This window comes from Phycodurus eques, chromosome 13 (assembly GCF_024500275.1).
Source record: "Phycodurus eques isolate BA_2022a chromosome 13, UOR_Pequ_1.1, whole genome shotgun sequence".
Lineage (NCBI taxonomy): Eukaryota > Metazoa > Chordata > Actinopteri > Syngnathiformes > Syngnathidae > Phycodurus > Phycodurus eques.
The window spans coordinates 8,375,345-8,401,103 of NC_084537.1; the positions used below are offsets into that span (position 1 = coordinate 8,375,345).

General features: G+C 41.2%; 1 protein-coding gene across 4 annotated transcripts in view; it reads right to left on the reverse strand.

The window, feature by feature from the left end:
- LOC133411326 (zinc finger E-box-binding homeobox 1-like) overlaps window positions 1-22,640 on the reverse strand; it is a 38,611-nt gene extending 15,971 nt beyond the window's left edge. The window contains exons 1-3 of one of the 4 annotated variants that reach the window (XM_061693563.1): window positions 22,526-22,589; window positions 21,284-21,424; window positions 3,681-3,872 (exon numbers count right to left, since the gene is read on the reverse strand). In XM_061693563.1, the coding sequence (XP_061549547.1) occupies window positions 3,681-3,872; window positions 21,284-21,299 (208 nt within the window). In that variant the 5' untranslated portion in view covers window positions 21,300-21,424; window positions 22,526-22,589. Of the gene's footprint in view, window positions 1-3,680; window positions 3,873-18,588; window positions 18,981-21,283; window positions 22,231-22,525 lie in introns of those variants that run through there. The other 3 variants (XM_061693562.1, XM_061693561.1, XM_061693560.1) reach the window with 3 other exon arrangements.
- Window positions 22,641-25,759: the final 3,119 nt, after the last annotated feature.

Sequence of the window (25,759 nt, forward strand, 5' to 3'; positions counted from 1 at the left end):
TGTTTTCGCCTACTACTGTCTATGCTGAGCCAATCAAATTACATATTACATATGTTAATGTCCCACCTTTTTCCCCTAGCTGTTGCGGCTGACCATCACCTGCCAATCACTCTTCAGCTAACTGTACTAGAACCTGTAGATAGATAGCCAGCCGGACCAGAGTTAAGATGGACATGAAAAAAAACAACCTCCAAAACGAAAAGGTGCTGCTGAGAAGTTGAGAGATTAAAAAAATATATATATTAAAATCGCTCGAGGAAGTGCTGGGGACACATAATTTGGCGGTCGTTCGAGTTTGGCAACCGCCACACAGGAGTCCGTTGCCAGCGCAAGCCGCGGCTAGCCTACTCCTCAACAGACAAATAAACATGAAAACCCTTGTGATATAATGGTAAGTTATGTTTGAAACTTTGTGATGCTTTACGTGAAAATGCTTATTTGGCTAACATTATGGCGTGATGTGCTGACTCTAGCCTCGTCGTGTGAGCTGCCTGCGCCTACATTTCACAGAGTTCAAAATTAGCATCGTTCAATGACCAAATGTTTTCCTATATTTGTCAACCTGCTTACTGATGATTTCTGGTTGAAATCTAACTTGATTATGAATGAATAAATAGCTTATTAATCAGTCATTTCTTTCTAGAGTGTGTATTAGGCCGGCACAGAATGAGAAAAACTGCAATATTGCAATATGACTTGTGATAAATAAACATGTATAGCTATAAGATAGAATTTGTTACCACGTCTTAATGAACTTTCTCATTTATCTTAGTTCAGTTTGTCTTAGGTGTAGTGTGCATGATGTTAATATCTCTTGATGATGAACATTTGATAAATTAGGCAGTCTCATTGTTTTTGTGTCTGGTTTCGTCAGTCCTTCTGCACAGGATGTCATGTCAATAAAATTTCAATAACGTGTATATCCATATTTTGTTGTCTGTCAATCATAGGCCAGCATGCATGGTCCAGAGGGGACTCCCGAGAGGACTGTGACCCTCAAATTGTCTCCAGTTCAGTGATTGTCAAAGTGTGGTTTGGGTACCTCTAGTGTTACGCCGGCTCTGTTTATTGGTGTGTGACAATCTCTGAATGAAATGTTCAAAATGTGAACAATGTTACAGTGGCTTAAACCTTTTTTTTTATCCAGTACAGTATATTTGTTGAGTACAGTTCTGTTGTATATAACCTTTAAGTTTCTTACAGTTGCATTTAAGAATTTTAGAATTCTTTGTGTCCCAATATTTACTTGGGTACAATGTTTTACTTTTGTCTTCAAAATATTTGAATCGAATTCATTACTTATGTACATTTTGACTATATTTAAGAACACTGTTAATGTTCAAACTGTGTATAATGTTACTGTTACTTTGTTCCTTTTGTCTTTGTTTATATTTTTCATTTTAGGTTTTTGAGGTTCTTAACTACTCCCTGAATTATGGTCCAAAAGTGTTGCCAGCTGGCTGGCTCCCCACGGCGCGTATGAACTGTGCCGGTCTGTCCATGACTCCCAGGCCACTTTTACTCCCTAGTCCGCCCCTGAGAGTCAGTAAGCTATTCAGTAGCACCTCGGCTTTAATATTATCACATGTACACCGTACATGACACAACAACTAACTTCTCTCATTTCAATTCAAACAGAGGACAGTGGCCACCTGAATCATTTCCATCCATCCATTTTCTGAGCCGCTTATCCTCACTAGGGTTGCGGGATTGCTGGAGCCAATCCCAGCTATCATCGGGCAGGAGGTGGGGTACACCCTGAACTGGTTGCCAGCCAATCGCAGGGCACATACAAACAAACAACCATTCGCACTCACATTCACACTGAGGGGCAATTTAGAGTCTTCAATTAACCTAGCATGCTTGTTTTTGGGATGTGGGAGGAAACCGGAGTGCCCGGAGAAAACCCACGCAGGCACGGGGAGAACATGCAAACTCCACACAGGTGGAGCCGGGGATTGAACCCCGGTCCTCAGAACTGTGAGGCAGACGCTCTAACCAGTCGACCACCGTGTGAATCATTTCCTAGCTAGAAAAAAAGAATGTCAGCTAGCTCCTACCAAACAACATAAACAGTGAGCTACGATTAAATGCAGCAAAAATGAGGACTGGTAGTGAAATAGTCCGTTGCTATTGAGTGGTTGTAGTGAAGAAATGTGCCACAAATCGTGGTTTAAGCCAGGACTTACACCATATCACTGAAGGCAGAGTATTGTTCTGTGCAAGTAGAAAGCTCAGAGCCCAATCAAGGAAAGGTGGGAGGGATTAGGTGGCGCAAAACATTTGTTAGTTGGGGTGCTGTACTTTTGCTGTTACGCTCTTACGTTATGTTACAAACAACTAGCACTGTGGGTTTCCACTTTTCGAGGTTGTTTGAAAATGACATACAATTTAAAAACAAAATTGGATCTCTCAAATGTTAGGGGTGCTGGGATCTATTTTTGGGGGTGCTTCAGCACCCCCAAAAATGGACTACAAATGCCTTCCACTCATCCTTCCTTCCTATCTTCAGTCCTTCCTTCCACGTTTCCTTCATCTTTCCTCTTTTACTTCTTACCTTCCTTCCCTTATTCCTTTTGGGTGATCTTTTGTTTCCTTTCTTCAATTCATCCTTCCTTCATCCCTCTCATCCTTCCTTTCTTCCTTCTATCTTGATTCCGTCCTTCTATCTTTCATTCCTTCCTCCTTCCTTTGCTCGATCCTTTTTCCCTTCCTTCTTTCCTTCCTATCTTCCATTTTCTTCCTTCCTCCCACCGTTCCTTCTTTCTTACAACCTTACTCTTTCCTTCCTTTCTCCCTTCCATTCTTCCTTATATCCTTCCTCCCACCTTCCGTCCCTACCATCCTTCTTTCCTTCCAGTCTTTATTCTTCATCGTTCCATCTTTCTCCTATCCTTTCCTTCCAGCATTCCTTCCTTTGTCCCACCATCATTTCTTTCCTTCCAAGGTTCCTTGCTCACTCACTTTAGTCCTACATTCCTCCTTTCATTTTCTCCTCTCTTTCTCCCTTCCTTACATCTTTCCTCCCACCCTCACTTTTTTGCTTCCAACCTTTATTCCTTCCTCCCTTCCATCATTACTCCCTTCTTTCCTTTCTCCCATTCCTCCCTCACTTTCTCCCAATCTTCCTTTCTAACCTTCCTTTCTTCCTCACTACATTCCTACCTTCCACCTTTCCTTCGTAGAGCCTTCCATCCCTGCTCTCTCTCTCTCTCTCTCTCTCTCTCTCTCTCTCCCCCCCCAGCAATTACCAACCCTCGTCTGCGCACCTGTCCCCAATCAGCACTCATCACTGCCTGCGTTTAAGCCTGCCAGATCCAGGAATCCAGCCAGAGAGTATTGACGCTCGTTCGTTGTACACAGGCCGGCTGTCATGATTCCTTTTCGTGTGTTCCTTTGATTACTTGGCTACCCGCATTGTACTAATCCTCTTGTGTCCTCCTCCGTCCCCAGTGCTCCTTCCGTGTCTCCCTCTCCGCTGCTTCCTCCTGCCACGCCGTCAAAGCTCTTCCACCTGCCCACGCTCCCGCTACCTGCACCTTCCTTGTTCCAACGGACTCCTCAGATGTCCTACCTAACCCCGAGCTTCTACACATTAAACCCTTCTCATCTACTTCCTCCACCTCCGCCTGCTTTTGGGTCCAGTCCGATATTATACAATTACCAATCGTGACTCTTACCTCCGTTCCAGGCTCCATTGTGTGTTAATACTGCGTTGTTGGCGTCTGTCGCGTCTTTGGCGTCGCGGCGGCCCCCCCTCGCCACCGCGGTCTCTTCGCCGTCAGGCGGGCTTTCGTCCTCCACGATGTGTAGCTTGTCGTCATCGTCCGAGTCGGAGCTGCTGGCCTCCAAGCCGCCGTTTACGTTCGTCACTGCGAGGGGACAGAAGTCAACAGGAAAAGAAACAGACAGACTTAAAAGTCACATTAACACATCGTTGCAATTATCAGTCACAAGTATGTATGCAAATAAGTATGTCATTATTTAAATATGTCTGTGTTGTCCATCCATTTTCTGTACTGCTTATCCTCACTAGGGTCGTTGGAATGTCTGTGTTGTAAAGTAGGTAATAAAGTATGTAAGCATGTGTCCATGTAAGTATGCAACTTTGTCAAGCTAAGGAGGACGCATGTCAAAGCGGGGACAGGGCCCTGTATAATCGAGCTAGAAACCTGCTGACTAAAGAAATTAACATTGCAAAGAGGAACTCTGCAGCAAAGTTGGAAAAACAGTTTAGTGCTAAGGACTCTAATTCAGTCTGGCATGCATTACAATCGCTGACCAATTACAAGCGACGATCCTCCCAAGCTGAGAACAATAGCACACTAGCCAACGACTTGAATACCTTCTACTGCAGATTTGAAAAAGACACTTTCACAGCCCACACCCACCCAGCCGCACCACTGACCACAATCACACCTCTGACTTCTGCGTTGACCATCCACGAACAAAATGTGAGACACATCTTCAAACAACAAAAGATTAACAAAGCGGCAGGCCCGGACCTTGTGTCCCCATCCTGCCTCAAAGTCTGCGCGGACCAGCTCGCTCCAGTCTTCACTCAGATTTTCAATAGATCTTTGGAACTTTGCAAAGTAGCATCCTGTTTCAAACGCTGCACCATCATCCCATTCCCCAAGAAAACTACAATCTTAGGTCTGAATGACTACAGTCGCCTGTCGCCCTGACATCTGTGGTCATGAAGTCCTTTGAACGTCTCGTGCTGGACAGACCTCAAGAGCGTCACAGGTCCCCTGCTGGACCCCCTGCAGGTCTGCGGATGATGCAGTCAACATGGGACTGCACTTCCTCCTAGATCACCTCGACAGTGCAGGGACCTATGCGAGGATCCTGTTTGTGGACTTCAGCTCAGCATTCAACACCATCATCCCTGAACTCCTTTCCTCCAAACTTCTCCAGCTCAGCGTCTCACCTGTCATCTGCCAGTGGATTTACAGCTTCCTGACGGGCAGGACACAGCAGGTGAGGCTGGAGGACACCACCTCATCCACACGCAGCATCAGCACTGCGGCACCCCAAGGTTTTGTCCTCTCTCCGCTGCTCTCTCTCTCTCTACACGAACGACTGCACCTCAAACTCCTGAAATTTGCAGATGACACCACTGTCATCGGCCTCATCAAGGACGGTGACGAGTCTGGATATCGACAGGAAGTGGAGCAGCTGGAGCTGTGGTGCGGCCGACACAACCTGGAGCTGAACACGCTCAAGACTGAAGAGATCATCGTGGACTTCAGGAGGCCCTCACGCTGTCCAGCTGCCTTGTGTCAACCGTCGAGACCTTCAGGTTCCTGGGAATTACAGTCTCTCAGGACCTGAATTGGGCGATCAACATCAACTCCTCCTCAAAAAGGCCCAGCAAAGGATGTACTTCCTGCGGCTTCTGAAAAAGCACGGCCTGCCACGGGAGCTGCTGAGGCAGTTCTACACAGCGGTCATCGAATCAGTCCTGTGTTCTTCCATCATAGTCTAGTTTGGTGCTGCTACAAAAAAGGACAAACTCCGACTGCAACGGACAATCAAAACTGCTGAAAGGATTATCGGTACCCCCCGACCCACCCTTAAGGACTTGCACGCTGCCAGAACTAAGACAAGAGCATGCAAAATCCTCTCGGACCCTCCACATCCCGGTCACCGGCTCTTCCGGCTCCTTCCCTCAGGTAGGTGCTACCAATCAATGGAAACGAGAACTAGCAGACATTCCAACAGCTCCTTCCCTCTTGCCATCAACTTCTTAAACAGCTAACTTACAATTCCATTGCAACATGCTGCCAATTTCTTTTGTCTGAGTTTGTTGTCACATTTCTGTCGGGCCAATTATATATTACTCGTGCACTCACTGTAGTAGTCTCGCCACGCTGCACTATTTGCATATCTGTTGTTGACCAAAACAGGCCACTCATGACAGAGTAGCATCTGCTCAATTTCCACACTGATTGAGGAGTATCTGCAACATTTGCACAATCAACATTGTCCCAGATTATCGCGCTACTCGTCACTTTAAACTACATACACTCCTTGAAGTCTCGGCGCCCTTTGCACAATGGTCATTGCACCGGACTATTGCGACATTAGTCATTCGAACTGCTCTAAGTGCTGGAGGACTCTGCATCTTTTTGCACAATTGTCAAAAAAAAATAATAATAATAAATTGTACCGGCATTACCAGATAACTAGCAACCATTTATTGCTCAGTGACTGTTTTTCTTTAATGTCTTTATGTCTTAAAAGTCTTCTCTGTCAATTGACTGTCTGTTGTTGTACTACTACTGTCTGTTGTTGTACTACCGGAGACAAATTCCTTGTGTGTTTTTTGGACATACTTGGCAAATAAAGATGATTCTGATTCTGATGTGGCCATTAAGTATGTAATTATGTAACGATATGTCTATGTAGCTATGAAAATATTTAAACAAATATTTAACCATTTATTTCAGTATGTGTATACCCACAACTTTCCCTATAATTAACTATGTATGTGTCTATGTATGTAAATAAGTAAGCAATAATTTTTGAATGTGTCCATGTAAGTATGTCATTATGTATAAATGTGTCTATGTAATTTTTTATGTACTGCGTGCATTGATGCAAGTCTGTAATTAAGTATGTAAACATGTCTATATATGTATGTAATTTAGATCATAATTATGTAAACATTTCTGTCAAAGTATATAATTATGTAATTAAGTATGTCAGAATGGGTCAATGACAGCTGTGTCTATGTAAGCGTGTGTCTATGTTCAGTATGTAATGTATGTAATGTGTGTGTGTGTGTATGTGTGTTTAGTAAAAACCAGAATTTAGATATACATAATTAGTCATGAATAAATGCAGCAACTTATTGTGTAAGGGTCTGCCAGCACTTCCGGTTCACAACAGATCTCACCGGAGTTCACACGAGTGGACACCACGCCCACACCAGTGACCCCAAACAGGAAGTCACGAGCAAAACACCAAGGTCCACTGCGCGGTAGGTACAGTAGGTAGCGCACAAACACGACAACGAGCAAGTCCACGAGTGGTCGCTACAGGTGAGGAAATTGATGTGAAGCATCACACTCCATCACCAGACCCCAACTAATGCGTGTACGTGTGTTGACCCAGTGCAGCTGTGCAGCATGGGAAGCCCGCCAAGCCCCCAACAGACAATTACCCCACTGTGTGTACGTGTGTGTGTGTTCATGTATATATGTATATGTGTGCTTGTGTGTATATGTGTGTGTGTGTGTGTGTGTGCATGTCTGCAACTAGATGTGACCAGACTTCAACGTAGAGAGCAGCTGCAGGCCCTCTTAAAGGCACAGTCGCCCATTTTCCCCTTTTACCTCATAGCTTAGCTATCCATCCATCCATTTTCAGAGCCGCTTCTCCTCACTAGGGTCGCGGGCGTGCTGGAGCCTATTCCAGCTATCATCGGGCAAGAGGCGGGGTACACCCTGAACTGGTTGCCAGCCAATCGCAGGGCACAAACAAACAAACCACCATTTGCACTCACATTCACACCTACGGGCAATTTAGAGTTTTCAATTAACCTACCATGGATGTTTTTGGGATGTGGGAGGAAACCGGAGTGCCCGGAGAAAACCCACGCAGGCACGGGGAGAACATGCAAACTCCACACAGGCGGGGCCGGGGATTGAACCCTGGTCCTCAGAACTGTGAGGCAGACGCTCTAACCAGAGCCATGAACCATATGTAGTATTATATCCTGAGTTGTGGTGCATCATGTCATATTTCATAGTGTATCGTATGTTGTAATCTAACTACTGTAATCCTGTATTCGATGTTGAAGTGTATCCTACGTACTGTAATACTGTTGCTGTATATCCTATGCCGTAGTGTATCTTATGTAGTGATATATCTGTACTTTATGGAGTAGCAGTTAGGAGACAAAAAACTCAGTAGGCTACAGGACTACATACAATACACATTACTACATAGGATACACTACTATTGTACCCTATGTTGTATTGTATCATATATATCCTAAGTAGCCATGTGTAGGCCTGTGGGGAAAAAATTAAATAACCCGGCTAAGCCGACGTCAAAAATAGGTCGACACAAAATTTCTGCCTCGAAGCTACGCAGGGACCAGAAAAGAAAAAAAAAAAGTTCTGCCCGGAACCATGTTTGCTGCCAGAACCCATGTTTTACACGAACATGTATTGCAGGCGGATGCAATGTTGGGGCAATAATAAACTTGGCCAAAAACGACAATGGAACGTCTTTAAGTGATTAATAAGACACAGTTAGATCTATATAACATAACATAATATAATTATGAGTGAGCTGAATTGTAGTCAGCTTTTTTTTTTTTTAATGTGCTAATGATAATCGCGATTGCTAACCATTCAGCGTTTAGCATTTTGCTGTCTCAGATTCTGTACACCAAATTTATACCCATACACTCAGTACCAACATATGCAGTTTAAGAGTTGGAGTCCATCTCTCATAAATGAGAACAAAATACATGTTAGTAGTAATTTTAAAAAAATAAATTTAATAGCATTATTATTCGATTATTAGGTCAATAATCAATATGCGAATCAATTCCAAAAACATTTCATCGTGACAGCACGAGCCATCTGTATTCTATGTAATCCTCTATCCTATGGAGGGCCTTTTCCTATGTAGTAATGTGTATCCTAAATAGTCAAATATGTCCTATGTAGTAGTAGTGTGTATCCTAGTCATGTATAACCTATGTAGTATTGTATCGTATGAAGTGACATATCCTTGTATTTCTTTATCCTACGTAGTGTTGTGTCATATGCAGTCGTGTGTATCCTAAGTAGCCCTGCACATCCTAAATAGTCCTATCTTGTCCTGACTATGTAGTCCTATATCCTAAGCAGTCCTGTGTATGATGCTGCATATCAATCCTACTTAGAATACACTACATAGATACTGTACTATTTAGCATACACAAGACTACTTAGAATACAACACTGCATAGGATATAGTACTCCCTACATACAGTAAATAATGTAACTTATGTAGTCCTTTATCCTATATAGTAATGTCCCCTGTGTAGTACTGTATTAAACGTAGTATGAGTAGTATCTTATGCAGTTCTGTATCCTAAGTAGTACTTTATCCTATTTACTCTAGTTCTGTGTCCTAGGTAGACCTGCATCCTATGCATACTTGTATGCTATGTAGTCCTATATCCTGCATCCTCATGTAGTACTGTACTCTATGCAGTAATGTATACTATGAAGTACTGTATCCTATGGAGTAGTACACATCCTAAGTTGTCAAGTGTCTCCTAAGAAGTCCTATTTCCTATGTCGTACTCATCTTATGTAGTACTGCAATCTAAGTACTGTATTCAGTGGAGTAATGTAGTTTATGTACTACTATATCCTATGTAGTAGTGTGTATCCTAAATCATGTTTCTCCAAAGCAGTCCTGTATTCTAAAGTAGCACTCCAAATCTAATGTAATATGTAGTACTGCAATTTAAGTAGTAATGTATTAGTAATGTATCCGATGTAGTACTGTTATCGAAGCAGTACTGTTTCCTATGTAGTACTGTATCCTAAGGAGTCCTGTATCCTTTGTAGTACTGTTCTGCATGTAGTATTACATAGGATACACACTACTCAGGAGACACTGCTCCATAGGAACTGTTGTGTCCAATCTCTTATGTCGTCACGTACACATTTGGCCTACAGTCTATCAGCACACGCGCCATCAACACAGGAAGTGATGTACGAGGAAGCTAGGTGCATGTGCAGTAAGTGACACTTCGGGAAGTGGGGTTAAAAGCGGTCACTTCCTGTTTGTGTCCTGCTGTCACTTCCTGCTCAGGTGATGCACTCACGTTAAGATGACTCACTATGTCGCGATTACGGTGGAGTAATTTAACACACACCTACACACATGCACGCAGAGTAAGTGCTGTATGGCACAACACCCACGTTGGGGGGAAACTGGATGTCCCTCGCCAGGTATGACATCGTCACTTTAGCTTTAGCATTTGCGCTAACACTTTCTCTACGAGTCGCAGTGCACTGGAGGTCAAGTGTGTAACTAATGAATCCAGTCACCTGCTCGTTATAGAGGCTCACACTTGAACAATGTGTGTGTGTGTGTGTGTGTGTGCGTGTGTGTGTGCGCGTGCACGCGCGCGTGTGTGCGTGCGTGCATGTTTCTCAGCAGAGCGTTACAGCCTCTCCAAGGCCCTGCAGGAAGTGTTCTTATTCTAAAAATAACCACTAATTATTGTGTTTATATAACATTGCATTGAGCATAATACATAACATTGAATGTATAGTCCTTTGTCCACTATTTAAGGGAAGTATAGGGAGGGTTTGGTGAGAGATGAGGTGAAAAGGGTGAGAAAAGAAGGCGGGATGATTGATAAGATAGATAGTTGTCCTCACCATTATTGGGGCGCCTTCGATTTTTGCATAATCCTTCAGAAATAAATGGAAATGTACCTAACTTATGTCACTCGGATCTTTTAACTGGAGTTCCACAGTAATTTAAAAAAAAATAAAAAATTCAATTTAGATATTGTAATTTCAAAGAAAAAAAACGAAAAAAAAAAACATAAAACAGCAATCTGCAGCAATTTTGGCACCCTTCCTTAATATTTGGTTGCACACCCATAGGGAGCGATGACAGCGTTTCTTGTTTCCATCTATAAGCTTTTTGCGCTTCTCAGGTTGTATTTTCTTCCATTCTTCCTTTGCAATTTGTTCAAGCGCTTTAACATTTGCAGGGTTCTTTTCCCCAATAGCAGATTTCAGCTCCCCCTAAAGATTTTCAATTGGATTGAGATCAGGACTCATTGCTGGCCATTTTAAAACAGTCAGCTTTTTCCTTTTCTACCATTCCTGTGCGCTTTTGGATGTGTGCTTTGTCTTGCTGGGGGACCCATGATCTTTGCCTCAAACCAAGTTTCTTACACTGGGTAAGACATTTCGCTCTAAAATCTCTTGATGATTTTCTGATTTCATGATGCCTGTGATACAGTCAAGGCCTCCAGTACCAGATGTGGCAAAGCAGCCCCACAGTATTATGGCTCCTCCACCATGCTTAAATGTTGGCAGGGTGCTCTTCACCTTAAAGGCTTCATTGCGCCATCTGTAAACATACTGTTTGTGTGCATTCCCAAAAAGCTCTATTTTTGTTTCATCTGTCCATACAATGTTGTTTATCATTTGCTCTTTTGTATCAAACACAAGTTGTCTTTAGAAAATGTTTCACTTGATTCATTTTCTACAGGAGATATTCCAGATTTAGTACGCAAGCTTCATGGGTGCCAATCAAGGTGAGCAGAACTGTAGATAGATAGATAGATAGATAGATAGATAGATAGATAGATAGATAGATAGATAGATAGATAGATAGATAGATAGATAGATAGATAGATAGATAGATAGATAGATAGATAGATAGCGAAAGAGATAGATAGATAGATAGATAGATAGATAGATAGATAGATAGATAGATAGATAGATAGATAGATAGATAGATAGATAGATAGCGAAAGAGAGACAGACAGATAGATAGATAGATAGATAGATAGATAGATAGATAGATAGATAGATAGATAGATAGATAGATAGATAGATAGATAGATAGATAGATAGATAGATAGATAGATAGATAGATAAAATAGATTATAGATTATAGATAATAGATTATGGACAGACAGACGGACGACATGAGGGTGTCACCATATTTGGACTTCTTGCATGCAGTCAGAAAAAGCCTACTATAACAGCCTAAACTTTATTTGGGTTCAATCAGAGGAACGAGTGATGTGTGCTGACTCCTTTTAACATGAGTTTGAATGTGATTAGTTCATTCTGAACACAGCGACATCACAGTTATAAGAGGGTGTGCACACAACCACATTATCTCACTTGTTAATTTTTGTATACCATTAAGTATGTAATTATGTAAAAAATTACATAGGCACGTTGTACATGTTGTAGATCACATCAATGGTGCAAAACGTTTTTGAAATAATTTATCTTGGTGTCATTTTTGTATATCACAAAATTTGGTATTTGAACAGGGGTGTGTTGACTTTTTATATCCACTGTACGTGCATGTGTGTGTGCGTGTGTTTCTTCAAACACAATGCAGGGCGGGGGGAGCGGAAGGAAAATGTGACATGCAGTTCAACTAAAGGTCATCACGCACATTCAAACTTTTACAAGAAGGCACTTTTTGAACATTGCTTTTACTTTGACAAGGCGCCATCAGACAGGAAGAACGCTCGTGTGTGATGTTAACAAGCAGTGAGTGCAGTTAGCATGTAGCGCACTAGCCACCTCTATTACAACAGCATCACCTGCCGTCTATCAGGCCTCCCTGAGTGGCCTCCATTAGCGCTCCTCCACGGGGACTCGGCGGTCTCGGAGGCGCCGACACTTGACGCTAACTGATTCATCAACACGGACCCCCGAGACACACACAGACGCCCACACACACATATGCACACACCTGTAATTCAATCACTTGGCTTCCACATTACAACAGCAGTTACAACAATATTTTTTACAATGCTAAAAACGAAGCGTGTTAGCATATATATGTGTGATTGTGTATGTGTGTCTTATATTCATTAATTCATTTTCCATACCGCTTATCCTCACTAGGGCCCCGAGCAAGCTGGAGCCTATCCCACCTGACTTAGGGCAAAGGGTGGGGTACACCCTGAACTAGTCGTCAGCCAATTGCAGGGCACATAGAAACAAACAACCATTCGCACTCACATTCACACCTACGGACAATTTAGAGTCTTCAATCAACCTACCATGTATGTTTTTGGAATGTGGGAGGAAACCGGAGTACTCAGAGAAAACCCACGCAGGCACGGGTAGAACATGCAAAACACAGGCGAGGCCGGATTTGTACCCGAGTCCTCAGAACTGTGAGGCAGACGCGCTAACCAGTCGGTGCAAAGAACACACATATATATACATATATATATATATATATATATATATGTATATGTATATATATATATATATATATATATATATATATATATATATATATATATATATATATATGTGTATATATATATATATATATATATATATATGTATATATATATATATATATATGTATACATATATATTCACTCTGTTGTTTGCACTGTTGCACTCTGCCTTGTGACAAGTGGTCCTTGCAAATGTGACAGATTGACAAAATATGTAAATAATACAAAAAAATAAGGAATAATTTATAATCACACTTTAGTCTTATTGTATTTTTATTTAATTTACTTTTTTAATGTTATTTTTTATTTATTGATTTTTCCTCTTTGTTTTAAATGTTTATAAGCTGTTTTTTTTACTTTGTTTTTAAATGCTTTTAATCATGTAAAGCACATTGAGTTACCTTGTGTAGGAAATGCGCAATATAAATAAATTTGCTTTGCTTTGCTTTTTTTTGTATCCTAAATCAATATAATAAAAAAAATAATGTATTCCTTTTTCTTTTTGGTAGGCTTCAGCCCTCAGGAACCAAACAATTCTGTTTATTTAACATTATTAAAACTGTACAAAAATAAAATAATAAAATATGTATAGTTACAACAATAAATACAAAATGTAATGGTAACATTTTAAAAACATTTACATTTTAGTAGTAGATTTAAATTTTAAAATAGCCTTCATTCTGACAATTAAATCACAAAATTATAGAGTAAGTAAACAAAAATATAATAAGAATAAAAACTAATTATCACAATTTTGTTGTAAGTAATTTCTAAAACATTCATTCTGAAAATTGTATTATCTCTTTTTTGTCTTGAGCCTCACGAACTCTGCCTAGCAACAAGTTGTCCTTGCAAACAAATAAAAAATAAAAATAACTACAAAAATAATAAATAAATAAATATTATTACAATTTTCACTACTGAATTTCTTTGTTTATGATTTGGTCAGCTTGACGCCAACGATCTCTGCCGAGCAATAAGTGGCCATTGTAAACATGACCAGGGTGAGTGCAATTCTGTTGTTGAAATTAAAAACACAAATTGAAGAGTTGAACACAAATTAAGAAAAATAATGAGAATAATTGAAAAAATACATAACCTGCAATAATAATAATAATAATAATGTGACATTCCTCATTTGTGGTTTTTATGACTGCAAAATGTTAAGACAACTATATTACAATAATAAAAAATATATAATAAATGACTTGTTCATTTATTTAACTGCTCAAAAAATTATATTTACAATACATTTGGCTGCCGACCGGTTCAGGGTGTACCTCGCCTCCCGCCCGAAGATAGCTGGGATAGGCTCCAGCAGCCCGCGACCCTAGTGAGGATAAGCGGTAAAGAAAATGGATGGATGGATATCTTTGTTCATCTATTTGTGCCAGTGAGGCATAGTGACAGACAGAAAAAATAAATGCTCTTCTATTAGATGACAGAAAGTAAATACACTGATTAATGTGTCCATTTTTTGTGACATTTTTGTTTGTTGGTGTGCCGTGAGATTTTTCAATTGTAAAATATGTGCCTTGGCTCCATAAAGGTGTCATGACCCTGTTTTTCCAATTGTTTTTCTTTGTGTTGCAGTGTCTGGGTGAGCAATGGTGGCCGTTGACATCGGTAACACACCTGTCGTGAATTGTCATCATCAGCCTTTTTGGGGCCACCGTGACAGTGTGCGGCTGTCGGAATATTCACCCGATTTTGCCCCGTGTTCGCAGCCGACGTTTGTCCTCTGTCTCAACTTAGTTGCTCTGCTAGTATATCGTTTACCACACAGACCTTTTGTCGTGTCCCCCTGTGTTATCCCTTTTTTGATTCTCTCTGGTTGTGAGTCCCTTTGGCTTAGTACGTCCGTCTCGCCATCACATGCTCTTTCGTTGAATTTAAATTGTTGTTGGACCTTTTATCTAGAGTCTATTTTTGGGATCTGCTCTTACGGCATTGCCGTCCCCGACAAAAGGTTGGAAATTACTGGTCTAGTCAGGTCAAACCAAAATTACAACATGACAGAAATAATGGGTGCTAACTTACTGTAATTAAATTACCCTATTGTCATTACATTACTGCACACACACCGGAACTTTAGAGCATGATTCGCCAGAACGCCGGTACAACTGTTAGTGTTAGCACTATCTTGCTAGGTTACATAACGTTTTGTTTCTTGCTTGCGAGCCGTATCGTATTCAAAGTACGTGAACATACCTCAAGCAAGTCCTCTGCCGAGCACCAATACACGTTTCCCCCCATTTAGTTCTTAATACACACGAGTCGATCGGTTGTTGTTGTCGTGGCCGTGGTAACGAGTGTATCCGGTCGCGTCTGAGTTGACAAGATAAAGCCCAGTGATCGTAAAAAAACGGGATGCGGTGGTATCGGAATACAAGATTTTATTGCATTAGTCTGACATAGTGCAATCGTGAAAGACCAAATTTGTCTTGTAGTCTAATTTTAAGACAAGCTGTAGTACTCCTGGTATGTAAGCGAGTCTACCTACTGTAAGTGCTCGCTGCGGTGTGCTTCACTCCCCCCCCCCCCCCCCCTCACAGACACACACTTTAGTGGAACCAGCTGCTTCTTTTGAGCCTCTCAGGCCCAGCCAAAGAAAGAAAGAGAAAGTAGGACGGAGAGATATGCAAATTCAACAGCGCCACAAGAGAGACACAGGACTTTCCCACCGCCCACATAGATGGGGGGAGGAGGATTTGTCTTATACACACACACACACACAAACGCGCTTTGAATAGCTGTCTTTTCTGGCAACACACACACACAGAAGCCATGATCAAATTCCTTCAGGTTGGAGAACATGTTTTGTTTGTTTTTGTTTCAAAAGAAAAGATGCAGATTAAAGATGAATATCATCACATAAAGAAGAAGTGATAACATCACCATTCATCTGTTGCATAATTATAGAATTGTAAAGCCTTAAAAGAAGGATTTGGCTCAACAGTAATCTGGTGTGCTTAAAAAGTTGCCATTAAAAGTGAAGGAAAGGCTTAAAAATTGCATATAGCATATACTGCACCGTATAGCTGCTAAAATGTCTGCTAGAAAGAAAGGTGACAACAAGCAAAACAAAAACAGAATGAGGGCTAACAATAAAAAAGATTCCTCAGTCTTTTTTTGTTGCTTTTTGATGCAAACGAAGAAAACTAACTGCGATTGGCTGGCGACCAGTTCAGGGTGTACCCCGCCTCTTGCCCGAATATAGCTGGGATAGGATCCAGCATGCCCCCGCGACCCTAGTGAGGAGAAGCGGTACAGAAAATGGATGGACGAATGTAAGAAAACAAAAAGACAGACGAGCAGGTGTTGTTGATGTTGTCTTTTGCTATTGCTGTTTTCGCTCTCTTCTCTCGGACTGCCGCTTTGAAAATGAAGTAGCGCAAGGTGTTGGCATTGCTTTTTGTTCTCTCTCTTCTCTCCGTCTGTTTCCTCTCAAATTACTTATTTTTGCTACTGTGGTCTTTTGATATTGCTTTTTTTTGGCCTCTTTTGTACAGACTGCATCAGCAGGTGTTGTTATTGCTGCTGTTGTTGCTTTTTATTGTCCAACCTCTAAAAACACAAAACAGCAGGTGTTGTTGCAGTTTTTGTCCCTTGCTCTGGCTGTTTGTTTTCTCTTCTCTGTGTCTGTCTCCGCACAAACTAATCAGAAGATTTTTGCAACTGTTGTCTCCTACTGCTTTTTATTCTCTCCTCTCTGTCTGTCCCCTCTCGAACAAAATACTAGCAGATGTTATTGCTATTGTTGTCTTTTGTTATTGCTTTTTGTTCACTCTCCCGTCACAAAATAAGAACAAGAAGGTGTCGTTATTGCTGTTATTGTCTTCAGTTGTTGTTGTTTTTTTGTAACCTTTTCTCTCTGCCTACTCACAGTCAAACTACATATTAATGCTATTGTGGGCTTGTGTTATTGCTTTTTTGCACACTTTCTTCTCTCAGTTTGTCCCCTCTCTAATTACACTGCATATTATTGCTGTTGTTGTCTTTTGTTATTGCTTTTTGGTCCTCTCTCCCCTCACAAACTACAAACCAGAAGATGTTTTTATTGCTTTTTGTTCCCCTTTTTCTCTGTCTGTCCCCTCTCTATTAGCAGGTGTTGTTATTGTTATCTTTGGTTATTACTTTTTTGTTCCCTTTTTTCCCCTTCTGAAAGTTCAGTCTGCAACCACCTTTTGCTGCTTTTGTCTTTCGCTTACTGCTAGTTCTCTCGCTTAATGGAAGCATCATGACGCGTGCTGATGACATCATAGCGTTTTAGCGTATGATGATGTAATGTGATTACTTAAGCAAGCGCATTGTGCTGACTTGCACATGTGCAACAAAGCGTCGGGGTTGGGGAGCGTTAATGGAGTGAACTATGACCTCTTAAAGGGGGCTGAGGGGGTGGTAGGGCTCCCATGCAAACACTTCATTGTCCAGATGCTAAGGCCACGCCCACAGCACCACCACCGGTAGTGCACGACGCCGCCACGTTAGCACGCTAGCACGCTAGTTTAATGCTCACACTCGTGCTTTCACGTTTAATCGCACACTTCCTCTTTCGGGCAAAATAAGAGTCATAAAGGGCACGTCAAGAGTCATGTGACACCAGTGCTAAATTAGGTCTGACTGAGTCATACAATTACAATCCAATAGAATAGAATATGATACAATAAAATAGAATAGAATAAGCCTTTATTAGCAATTCCAGTTTCCATTGCTACGACTTTATTCTCCTAATTTTACATTTTTGTTAAAAACAAAATACAACCTCATTACTTTGATTCATGACATTAATAGGCGTGATATCACGTCTTTATTCTGGTTACATTTTGAAATGTATCTCGTAATTCTGCTGCTTTTTTCAACAAAGAAAATACTACTATTTCTGATTTTTACAATATTTCAACTAGTACAACTTTACGACTGTATTCTTGTAACTATGAATAAATTATATTTTATACTCGGCTATAGATCGTTCTCATTTTATTTTATTCTCATTCTTTATTATTTACTTTATTCTGCTAATATTACAACTTTTACTTGTAACATTTTGACTTTTTCCTCATAATATTAAAACACTATAATTCTCGGAACATTACAAGTTTCTCCTTCAACAGAATAACTTATTTGAGATATGACCATTTTATTCCTGTCAACTCTATTCTGCTAACTTTGCGAGTTTTCTCTCTTAATTTTACTACTTTATTCTTGCATCCCTCCAAATTTATGCTGCTAACATTACAACTTTTTTCTTATCATTTCTCTCCCCCCCCCTTTTTTTTAGTGTCACTTTGCCCCGCGATATGTAGCGTTCATACAATACAAATTCAATAGTAAATACACAAAAACAATTAAGACTCAGACTATTTAGTGACACTGCATTTTTGTGTCATGATTAACAGCAACAACAGGAAGGGATGTCTTAATGCATGTCAATACAAAACTGTTATGCAAAACTGGTAAGGAAAGTAGCAGTTTCCCCACTTTAACACACACACGCTGGACTGCTCAATTAGTCACAGAGCAGCAGTAGCCGCAGTGGTCGGGGCACACCTCCCCCCCACGCACTACAAAGGCAAAAAAAGGGAGGAGGACTTGATGCTTACTTGCTAAAGACGTCCTGTTGTGCTTTGTCATCCGATTTGCTACACGCGCACACATGAAGAGAGAGAGAGTAATGGCAGCATCACATGGCGGCAACCAACATCCAATCACAGCCTTGTGACCTTTGAACCCCACACACATGCTCTACATGTAACAAATAAAATCATAAACAATATGAAAATATATAGAAATACACAATAGAATAAAACACATTTGCCACAATTAGGGTGATATGTGAGTAGGAGGAGGAGGAGGAGGAGACTGCTGATTGGCCGAAAAGGCAGTCACATGATTCCAAAACAGGAAATAATGCACAACACAAAGACAATTTTAACTTTTCTCGTGGAAACATATAATTTAATTCTAATAAAATTATGTTTTGTAATACCACAACTTAATTCTTGTTAAATTAGGACTTAATTCTCATATTATTGTGACTTAGTTGCCAGAATTGGACTACTTTTTAATTGAATTTATCCTTGTTACTTAATAACCTTTAATAACCTGACTTGATTCTCCGAATTTTTCTGTCTGAAAAATATCACATTACACTCATGACATTGAAACCTCTTTCTTGTATTATTATTTTTATTTTTATTATTATTTTTATGCTTACACTCATTGTAATCCTCAAGGAAAAATTTAATCCTTTTTAAATGAATATTAAACATTAATATTATCCATCCATCCATTTTCTGAGCCGCTTATCCTCACTAGGGTCGCGGGCGTGCTGGAGCCTATCCCAGCTGTCATCGGGCAGGAGGCGAGGTACACCCTGAACTGGTTGCCAGCCAATCGCAGGGCACATACACACAGACAACCATTTGCACTCACAGTCACACCTTCGGGCAATTTAGAGTCTCCAATTTATGCATGTTTTTGTGATGTGGGAGGAAACCGGAGTGCCCAGAGAAATCCCACACAGGCACGGGGAGAACATGCAAACTCCACACAGTCGGGGCCGGGGATTGAACCCGGATCCTCAGAACTGTGAGGCTGACGCTCTAACCAGTCGACCACCGTGCCGCTATTAATATTATATAATAAGTTATAGTTTTTATTTTTCCCAATAGTCTCATGATTTTATTCTCATACTTTTATGACTTTATTCTTGCAATTTCACTGTTTTTCCAAAGAAAAACTTATTGTTGTAACATTTCAACCTTATTATTATAGATCATCCATCCATTTTCTGAGCCGCTTCTCCTCACTCGGGTCGCGGGCGTGCTGGAGCCTATCCCAGCTATCATCGGGCAGGAGGTGGGGTACACCCTGAACTGGTTGCCAGCCAATCGCAGGGCACAAACAACCAACCAACCATTCGCACTCACATTCACACCTACGGGCAATTTAGAGTCTTCAATTAATGCATGTTTTTGGGATGTGGGAGGAAACCGGAGTGCCCGGAGAAAACCCACGCAGGCACGGGGAGAAAATGCAAACTCCACACAGGCGGGGCCGGGGATTGAACCCCGGTCCTCAGAACTGTGAGGCAGACGCTCTAAACAGTCATCCACCGTGCCAGTATTATAGATCATATACATATAAATATTAACATAATTCTGTCATTTTGATTTTCCCATAATCAGATGTTTTTTCTCATACTGTTACGACTTGATTCTTGTCATTTCACCTTTTTCTCAAACAAATCACTTTATCTTGTAACAATGGACTTTTTTTTCGTGAAGCATTTTAATCGTATTATGTACTTCATACATACATAATTTATGTATTCATAATATTTAATAGGAAAACATATTCATTACTTTATTTTGTGACATTTTAGTTTTTTCCAATTGTTTTTAATAGTGTCATGATGTTCTCATTTTATTCTTGACATTTTACAGATTTTTGTGCTTAGCATTTTCCCGTATTATTTCCTTTGTTCTTGTGACATTATAAGTTTTCCTTGTAACATTTCAACTTTATCCATATATGCCTTACATACATATATTTTTTCAAATACTTCTCATTTGGGGGAAAATTACTTATTCCTTTTTTCTCACGTTTGTATCACATTTTCCCCCTTCTACTGCAATTTTGAATTAATGTTGTCCAGCCCACATTGGATTAATAGTCTGTATAATTAATCTATTCAAATACAAACGTCACGTGTTCCATGCAGTTTCCACTTTCATCTAAAACCAGGTCTTCATCTACATCATCATCAGATAATTATCATCATCATCACATGGCTTCGCCTCGTGCAATAAGTTAAAGGGGGAGACAACACCTGAGCCCGCCACCTCCCCTGCTCCCGTTTTTGGGCCACCACCGCGTCCTCCCAGGACCATAAACGCACCACTCGCGTCACAAAAGGCACCTTGGCTGAGGTTTTGCATCACCTGTGCGGCACGAAGGAACCGAGTGAGCCACAAGCCGGGTAGGGTGGGGGCCAGGGAGGGGGGCGAGGGGGCGACCCGACCCCACCCCTCCTCCCTTCACTGCAGTGACGGCCGCCATTGAGCCGATAAAAGTGCGAATGAACCGCAAAGCACAATGGACGGCGAAGCACCGCGCGTGCAGCAATATTTTTTTGCATAAATCAAACGAGCAACAACAACAACAACAACAAAAAAGGAGGCGAGGAAATAAAATCACGCACAAGTGAGTCACGATGACATAAATCCCGCGAGATTATCAAAGCAAAAAAGAATAATAACAGAGGAGGCCATGAAAAAAAAAAGGCATCGCTACCTGCGCAGGTTGTCATTTGCAGCCCCTTGTGCGTGTGCGTGTCGAGGTCCTCGCCACACACGCGCCACCAGATCCGCTTCCGGTCGAGCTTCTGCAGGTATTCTGTTAATTCTTACGCTTTCGAAACCATCGCCGAGCCGCCTTCAGGTAAATAGGAGGAGGATGAAGATGAGGACGGGGATGATGATGGCTCCTGGACGGACGCACCGTCGTGACGTCATCACGACAGGAGAGAGGGAGGGGGGGGGAAAGGTGTTCTCCGCCCCCTCATACACGCGCGAATAACGGTCCCTTATTATTAGCGGGCTAATGTAAACATAGCACGTGAAGTACAACGGCGCGTGAGTTTTTCTGCTCCAAAGCGACGCCGAATTTACAGGTGCGTGACGTACTGACTAGACGCTACCATGTGCTCCACTTTCTGTTGCGTGGACACGTACTTCCACGCAGGTTTGCGGGAGAATTAGCGGATTAGTAAAAGGAGTCCGGTGCGTGTGATGACGACGACGATAAAAGTCATTATCCCCTTTTATATTTTATTTATTTTATTATTTCCTTTGGATAATCACTTCCACGCTTACCTTAAACGAGGCAACATTTGGTGCAGCAGCAGGGAAGAGGAGGAGGGAGAGAAGGAGGCGGAGGAATGAGGGGGGGGAAGTGGCCACGAAATAATAAACATCCCATCTCTCTGCCATCACTAAACCTCGTGCAAAAAAGCCGCGACGTCCAGAGCCAGAGTCCGACCATTAAAGCGACTCCCCGCCGAGTTGTCGTTACCCCACGGTGCACTCCCACGGCCCGGTTCGGCGGCCCTCCCCGAGCCCCGTCGAGCCTCGCCCCGGCCCTGGCCCGGGCGTTCATCCTCTTGCCGTTAAACAAAAGTGCGGAGCGCGAGCGAGAGCGAGAGCCACGTTGTTGTGGAGAAAGGGGGGGGGGGAAGTCAACTGCAAAAGTGCAAAAAGTAGTGAAAATCAATCAAACAAGTGACAAAACAAGCGCTCCCGGATTTATTGTAAGGGATAACGGTTCTGAGAGAGTACCGCTAGGCGGAGGGAGAGACGCCATCCAGGTATAACGGTACACCCAAAAAAAAAAAGAAAAACACACACACACCGCCCCCCGTTAAACTCCACCAAAGTCGACCGCAACAAGTCCGGGAAGGAGGAGAGTGAGGGTCCGGTCCGAGTCCGGGTCCGCGCGGCGGCGGTGGCCCGGGCCGGGCGGAGTTGAACAACTCACCGCTGCTCCGCTTCGGGTTGGCCTGTTTTCTGCGTTTACACCTGGGGCCATCCGCCATGATCGCCTCGCTCGCTGCGAGTCTGAAGCACACACACAGCCACTCGCGAGTCACCCCCCTCCCCTTCCTCACCCACCCATGTCTGCTTTACGACGTCACCTTCCCCCCCCCCCCTCCTCTTTTCCGAACACCTGGTTTGCGACGCTACCTCCCGCTTTACGGTCAACACCTTCGCGTTCGTTACCAGAGAATCTTATTCTCCCTCCCTCCTCTCGCGACAAACACCTGGTTTGCGACGTTGCCTCCTGCTTTACGACATCACCTTCCCCCATGTCCCCCTTACGAAAACACCCTTTCCTAACCTGTAAAACATTTTTTTAAAAACACACCTGAAAACAAACACTTAATATGTAACAAATAATACCTGTTTGTATCATAAAATGCCATGTTATGAACGGTGTTGTGTTTCCCCCAATCCGAACACCTGGTCTGCGACACTGTCTTCTACTTTATGGCTAACACCTTATCCTTCGTTACCATAGACACCCTTCCTCCTTTCGCCCTGAACACCTGGTTTGCGACGCTTTCTCTTGCTATACGTCAAACACCTACTCGTTCGTTACGCGACCCCTCCTACTGGTCACAAAGAAACAACTCATATAACACTTATGTCATTATGTATTCGAATTATTAAAAATATTAAAGTAAACGCTATACAGGTGAAAAACACGCTGGCACGTGGCAACAAGGGGATTTGATTTTCAGCAATTTGTACTGCTTGACGGTAAGAAGAAGACGAAGAAGAATCACCTTTATTGTCATGAACATGCATGCATGCACACGAAATTTGTTCTCTGCATTTTACCCATCACAGTGAACCAACATACACATGTTAGTGGAACACACTGGAGCAGGGGGGCAGCTGAAGCGCCCGGGGAGCATTTCGGGGTATCAGTGTCTTGCTCAAGGAAACCACAACCGTGAGTCCGGGGGATGTTGGCGGATGGTCCAGTCGGGGTCTTGAACCTGGGTCCCCACGGTGGCAGGCGATGATCTTAACCATTGGGCCTTTACAACGCATTGAAGTGATCAACTCAAATGAAACCACCCTGTAAGTAAAATTTGACTATTTGTACTATATAATACCTTGGGTTTACCTATTATAAACTGTTGTACAATTGCCTGTTAAGGGGCTGTACCAGGACATTATCAAATGTCCTGAAACATTTGTTGCATTAAATTAACCGTTTTTGTCCTCTACAATTGGTTCATTAAAATGTATTTTTATTCATTAATTTATCTTTTATGTATCTTTTATTTATCTAAATTTATTTGATATTTATTCATATAATCATATACCTGGCTGGCTTATTGTTAATAAAGTAAAACATTAAAAATAAAAAAGCAAAATACACTATGATGTTTCTATTTTATGAACTAATGGATTCATTACAATTCAAGTAGTAATATGTATAAATAAAATTTTAAATGAGCATGAAGTTTTTTATTATTAAATGAAATAATGTTACATTTCTATTGTATTAAATAATTGGTTACTTAATAATAATTAACTTTAAACAACACTACTATTAAAAAGTAAAAAAAATGTATAATCAAATATAAAAAAAAGTAATTGGTCAAGTAATACAATTATTTATAAACAGTGAAATGGTTTTATTTAAATGTTTTTATTTTATTTTATTCTTCATTATAAAACTATGAAGCAGTTCAGAGTAAAAAAATCAATAAACGAAACATTGCAACAAAGAAAATGATGATGTGGTCCCCCTGATTCCTCTGGTAACACTGTAAAATAGTAATTAAAAAAAGAAAGTTACTTAACAGCAATCAAATGTTCTTAAAATTGTACTCAAATAATAGATTTCATGCCCAAACCATCATTTTGTAAAATTTTATGACACATAATACCATATAAAAACAATAAAACCCTCATAATAACATAGTCGTAACAATAAGCAAATTATTAATTATAAAATATGGGTTTTCCCAATAATTAATAACAATAATGATTATTGTAAAAATTCAAGTGTCATCATTGGTTTACCAAGTGACACATTTATATTATATATTTACAAGTTATATGTATGGTGTATAGGATCCTCCGCTCAACAGGCCACAGCAGGTCAGTGAAGTGGCCTTTGCCATGCCCGTTGGGCTATTCTGGTACCTGCGGAAGATCGGGTTTCCGAAACCCCCGGTGTGCACCAGGTCCCCCTGAACGCCACATGCAAGATTCATTCCCAATGAGGTGAAAGACTGGAGGGACAAATCACAGCAGATATTTAAAATTAGTGATGAGCTATAAATATTTTGCCTTTACTTTTATGTACTTTATTTGGACCCATTTTCTTAAATTTTTGTGAGTTTTAAAAAGGTAGCAATTAAATAATCATTTATTTAATTGATTTTTTTGTTATTAATTGCTTTTGAAATTAAAATTAAATTAACTAACAAAAATCAATCATGGTAAATTCACAGGCCAATTCAGTAGTTACAGAAAACAATATACAGTCTACGTTATTGCCTTATTTCTGTAATATGAAATAGTTAAATAAATAGTAATAGAGTTAAGTAGTTATATTTATTACATATATATGTTTCAGTTGAATTTCACAGTATTCTTTACAATTCAGGTTTAAAAAAGCATTTATTACTATTAATACTTTGTTTTTACTCCTTGCTAATGTAAAAATGTGTCTGAAATCCACACACAGGTGCTAAGGTAAGCGTTTGAATTTTTGTTGAATGCGTGGGCTCCTCGGTGGGAGGGGGGGAGGGAACACCCCCCCCCCCCCCCCCCCCTGGGTGAGTCAGTGGGCTTGGTTACATGACAACACCTCCACAGGTGAGCCCCATGCTGCTTAACGTTCATCCAATGAGGAAATGGAGTTTATTTGGAAGTTAAGTTCCTTCTGTTCTTCACTGGGTTCATTAGGGAATAATGCTCAGGTGGGGGTCCTACTGAGGAGTAAAGTCGGGTCACACACAAGGGGGGCAGAGAATGAACCCTTACAAAACCTTTAAGGTGTTACTACTTTGCTGAATTGCGAATGTGAATGCTGATGGTAATGCTGCGTGAAAAGGTGTCATAAACCTCTTGTGGTTTTTGGGGGCTTTTGAGGTATAAGCAGATGATCCTGCTTTAAGAGGTGTTAGCGCTTAGCATTAGCATTTAGAGAAGCGCAAGAGCTAGCATAGAAAAAGTAACAACATCC